Below are 5,607 nucleotides of genomic sequence, written 5' to 3'. Positions count from 1 at the left end.
ATAGGGAAACAATTGCACCTCAGGCTGTTGGACAGAAGCCCCTGGAGGAAGCTCCCAGGCCACCAGGATGTATAGGGTCAGAATCCAGACCTTCACAGACACCTTCCCCTGAGCCTGAAGAGCCAGAAAACCTCTCACCATATATTATCACTCCAGCGATGCAGGGAGCACATCACAAGGGAGGCTATGGAATGGATGAGCAGTACATGTCTTCATGTCATAAAGGTAAAGGTAAAGGACCCCTGACAAGTCCAGTGGCAAACGACTCTGGGGTTGTGGTGCTCATCTCATTTTACTGACCGAGGGAGCTGACATTTGTCCGCAGACAGTTTTTCCGGGTCATGTGGCTAGCATGACTAAGCCGCTTCTGGAGAAACCAGAGCAGTGCATGGAAACGCCATTTACCTTCCCGCCGGAGTGGTACCTATTTATCTACTTGCACTTTGACGTGCTTTCAAACTGCTAGATTGGCCATCAGGGGTGGAGCCTAGAGGAGGTATCCTGGTGACAGGCCTCCATCCACTCCCAACCTTCATAGGAGCAAGCCTCAATCTGCCTCCAGCTTCACTGCTTTCTCTGTGAGATCCACCGTCAGAGCAGAGCACAATAACCTCATCTTGTTGTAACTATAACTGAGATAACATACGTTTAAAGAAGATTGGAAAATGTTTACTGACTATATGGGTGGGAATTGTGTACACTTGGAAACGTTGGCAGCATTAAGATAAATTCAACAGTGTAAACAAGTTTTGATGGATGTTATAATGGATTACTGAATGGTTTAGTTTATGTAAAATATGCAGGGATTTATGATATGCAAAATGAACCACGGACAGAGAAGAAGGGAAGTCACTGACATTTTAAGGTTGTTTAAATGAATATTCTAAATTGTAAAACAGAAAAATTAATAAAAAATTATACACACACAAAAATAATAATAATTGAGATAATGTATACGGGAAACTTTGAAAAAGTTGCCAGGATTATCAGACTTTGATGCAATTCTCCCTTCTGACCTGGAAGTGTATTTGAACAAGTTTATTACTGACCCCCTTGTCCTGGACTTCAGAATGTGGTACCCATCCTTTATTCTTCATTGATTGCCCCTAATTGATTAATCTATTGAGGGCAGAAAATCCTGACCTCCTTTATAATAATTTCATATGCATAACAGGAGGTGCCAATATTGAAGTTACTGGCCTGATCAATTATGCCTGGCTACTCCGAAAACCCCCCATGAATAAACATTATGTAACCTGAGTTAATTGCACTTATTGCAAAACATACTGACTTGTATTTCTAAAGATGAAGAAGTCACAAGGCCATTTACAGGATGGCTAATATTTCATGCCTTGGCTTACCCAATGAGCGTGTGATGAACTTATTAAATCTGGGGATGAGGTGAAACTGGGAGAGGTTGCTGGCTAGTACACAGTCTGCAAATTCAAAGGAGGCTCAGTAAACTAGAAAGCTCAGCAAAAAAACAACAACCCCAAAATAACTGGGGTAATTCTGTGCTTGTTTATCACCTTGGGAATAGCTTGGGGGTATCGTTGATTCAAAGCTGGCAATGGTAGCCCAGGTAGCCTCCATGATGCAGAGTGCCTATGACCAACTCTGACTTGTCCACCAGCTATGGGCGTTCCTAGAAAAGTATAGCCTGCTGTCAGCAATGCATGTTCAAATAACTTCTCACTTGGACTGTGGCAGTATGCTCTCCAAAAAAATTTACACATCACTTGGGAAGACAGGCGAGCTAATATCAGTGTACTGGAAGAAGCTAAGATCACCAGTGTTGAAGCAATGACTCTTCAACATAACTTCGTTGGACTGGTCATGTTGTGCAGATGCCTGATGATCATCTTCTGAAGCAACTACTCTATTCTGAACTTAAAAATGGAAAGCGTAATGCTGGTGGTCAACAAAAGAGGTTTAAAGACTGTCTCAAGGCAAATCTAAAAAAATGTAGTATAAACACTGACAACTGGGAAACACTGGCCTGCGAGCGCTCCAGTTGGAGAACAGCCTTTACCAAAGTTGTCATGGGCTTTGAAAACACTCGAACTCAGGACGCAAGGGAGAAACGTGCTAAGAGGAAGGCAAGCTTGGCAAATCCACACCGTGGTCAACTCCCCCCCCCGAAACCAATGTCCCCACTGTGGAAGGATGTGTGGGTCCAGAACTGGCCTTCACAGTCACTTGCAGACTCATTGTTAAAACCGTGTTTATGGAAGACAATCTTACTCGGCTATGAGTGATCTCCAAAGAAGACATGGGGCTGCCCTTGAAAATTCTCTAGAGGCTGAAGTGAGTACAGAATGATGAGCTGGGATGTTGTTATATAGAGCAGCAAGTCAGAATCATGTTGCACAAAACTCTGCCCTAGTTGGCTGTTTGCAACCAGGCCCATGAAAAGAATCTTGTGGCACATTAAAGACTAGCAGATTTGTGTGGTGAAAAGTGTCCAATTCATCAAATGCATTTAAGCTGGCTAGGGTCAAAGAGAGGAAAAATGCAAATGCATCATAGAAGTGAGGCCATAATTTGCACGGGCTGTAGGCACCTATCCTTAATTTAACAAGAAATATGGGAGTTACATTCAATGCTAATATTACTCAGAGCAGACCCATTGAATTTAATGGAACTGGCTAACTTAGGTTTATTGATTTCAATGGGTTCATTCTTAGTAATACCTAAGGGGACACAAACCATGGTTCTGTACACCTCCTTTTGGTTTTTGGATACCCATTGTTTCCTTCCAAAGCATGGGACCAGGGGCACCAACTCCAGGGGTCTCAACTGTTTTGCCCCCCACCCCATATTTTGGGGAGGGGGACCATGGTCCAAAATGTTTCGAAAAACCGGGCTGAGCACAGAGCCAAGTGCAGCATGGCTTCAGGAACCAGCTTCTCTAGCTACTGGGGTGGGGAAGGAGGGGGGAAGCAACTCCTGGCCAGTGGCAGCAGAAGAAGAAGGAAGAGGAGGAGCTGTTGGCCACTGAAGCCGCACTGCCACTGCATTTGGCTCCACCCCCTGGCTCCTCCACCATTCTGATGAGACACCCCCGAATCTCCATCACAAGCTGGCGCCTCTGCATGGGACCACCTGCTTTTGCCCTTAGAATAAATAATGTACTATGCAGGGGGCACTGTGAATGGGGGACATGAAAGCCTGAGAAATGCAAGAGGCAGCTTTGAATCTTTTTTTTTTAAAAAAATATTTTTTTATTAAACAATTTCAGCATAACAAATTATCAGTCCACATAATCAACTACATTATTTTCCCCCCTTCCCCCCAACCCTCCCTCTCCCCCCCCACCAGGGAATTCCCTCAGCTCCCCTCCCTGATTTCTTTACATGTTTTGTTTTCTGCATGTTATAAAATTGTGCATATCCTTGCCTTATCTATCATGTGTTCAACTAATAAATTTGTGGATGTTTATTCAAAACTTGCCAAGGAATCCAGTTCATTTTGTTGTCTTTTTAGATGGTTTGTAAAAAGTTCCCATTCTTCCTTGAAGTCACAATTGTCCTTTTCACGCAGTTTGTAGGTCAATTTGGCCAATTCCCCATAGCTCATCAGTTTTTCTTGCCACTGTTCTTTCATTGGGATTTCCTCCTTCTTCCATCCTTATGCTAACAAGACTCTTGCCACTGTTGTAGCATACATAAATAAGTTCTTTATTTTTCTTGGCAGGTCTTGTCCTACAATCCCTAACAAAAATGTTTCTGGTTTTTTTACAAATGTCATTTTTTTCAATTCAATATATATTATTTATTATATTATTAATATATTATTATATATTATTTATTATATTATATTTCAATTCAATATATATTATTATATATTATTACATTTTTTTCAATTCAATATATATTATTTCCCAGAATTTTGTAATCTTCTCTGCATTCCCACCACATATGACAAAAAGTCCCTTCTTTTTCTTTACATTTCCAACATATGTTTGACCCAGTTTATATGGTGTAATATACCATCTATACATTGTTTTCATATAATTTTCTTTCAACAGAGAACAGTCTGTAAATTTCAAATCTACTTTCCACAATTTTTCCCAGTCCTCAAATGGTATATTAGAGGCAGCTTTGCATCTGCAGGGGCCAGATGCACATGAGACGAGAACAGTAACCCATCCACCACAGCAGAAAGTGATGACAGAATCACTGGCTCCTAGCTGCTGAAAAACAGAATTATCCCTAGGCTGACAGTGCTCACACAATGCCTGATTTAGATTAATAGCAACAGCCACAATGGGTGATGATTAGACAGTTGCCTGACCAAAGAAATCTTTGATTTGTTTTGTTTTTGTTTGTTTTTTCCGCAGTTCATGCCATTTATTTTAAAAAGATATTTGAGTCCTTAAGATGAGCTGGATGCTGCAACAGCAGCTCTCTTGGGCTTTGGCACTGTTCCTTCATGGAATCCATTCCTGAATCTGCGGTAGACCTTTTTCAGATGCCTCATACGGCCAGTTCGGGTAGTATTCCGCCTTTTGGCCTTAGCACTCCAGTTATACTTTCTCTTGCGTTTAGCAGGATATCCATATTTTCCACAGGTGGACTTCTGGAGATGATAGGCCTTAGACCCACATCGATGGCACAAAGTGTGCGCCTTATTGCGACACTTTCCAAAGGAGGATGTTCCTTTCATCATCTTCCTTCAGCCACCACAACAAAAGAGCCAAATAAATCTTTGTTGATTAATTGTATGGGCTGATTCAGTGAGTTAATTAATTAATTGAATCCACATGAATGGGTACAGGAAGAAAGCGATCATGCCCCTTGCTTTAAACCTCACTCATGTCGTAGCAAGCATGATCTCAGAAGAGGTCGTCGTGGGTGTGAGAGTATGGCTGTAATTTTTCCTCCACTTACCTAGAAGTAAGCCCATGTGAATTCATTAGGACTGACTTCCGAGTAGACATGGTTAGAAGTGCACTGAAAGAAAGGAGACGAGTCTGTGTAAAGATACAACTGTTGCTTATAGGTTTTGTTTGTTTTTAGATCTTGTATTTAAAATAAATAAGAATTTTTTAGAAAAAGGAAAAATGCTAACCAACTGACCAGGACATCTTCTTTGATTTTATTATTTATTTTATTTAATGAAATTTATACACTGCCTGATTGTGAGAGGGGGTTAACTCAAAGTTGTTTACAAAGAGATGATTGTTTAGGCTGAACCCACTTAGCTGGAAGAGGGTGAAGGCAAATCTTTCACTTTCTCATTTTACCAATCTTAAGTTATGTTCTCTCCATTTCCAGGTCATTTCGAAATTTCATATATAATGCAAATTTCTCCTAATATCCATATATGCAAGTTTGCCTAGCATGAATGATTTTGCAAGGCAATTTGTCTGAATGTAACACATTTTTCTGCATGCTTTTCCCTAATCCATGTGTTTTCATAAGCATTACTTGGCTGATGGACTGCATTGCATAATTCAGAGATGTGCAAATTTCATAGAATGGCTGGATTTAGGACTGGAAGAAAATGAGCAGCTGAAATGGACATGGTTCATCCATTCTTACTGCCCAGTCATAAAGCAGAATCATAGAACTGGAAGGAAACCCAGTTAGAAGGAACCCCGAG

At 41.0% G+C, this 5,607-nt stretch overlaps 1 protein-coding gene across 1 annotated transcript; it reads right to left on the bottom strand.

Annotated features, from left to right (window-relative positions):
* Positions 1-4,341: 4,341 nt before the first annotated feature.
* On the bottom strand, positions 4,342-4,693 carry LOC310752206 (large ribosomal subunit protein eL37-like). The gene has a single exon (XM_083592081.1). It carries the CDS (start codon positions 4,669-4,671, stop codon positions 4,378-4,380), a length of 294 nt encoding a protein of 97 aa, XP_083448207.1. The 5' UTR covers positions 4,672-4,693; the 3' UTR covers positions 4,342-4,377.
* Positions 4,694-5,607: the final 914 nt, after the last annotated feature.

The sequence above is a fragment of the Podarcis filfolensis genome (genome assembly GCF_964270895.1).
Source record: "Podarcis filfolensis genome assembly, chromosome: 16".
NCBI lineage: Eukaryota > Metazoa > Chordata > Lepidosauria > Squamata > Lacertidae > Podarcis > Podarcis filfolensis.
The sequence above is the reverse complement of the archived record's forward strand: the minus strand, read 5'-3'. Positions and strand labels throughout refer to the sequence as shown.

Coding starts and splice junctions, on each gene's coding strand:
- LOC310752206 (XM_083592081.1), bottom strand. CDS start 4,671: ATGATGAAAGGAACATCCTCCTTTGGAAAGTGTCGCAATAAGGCGCAC.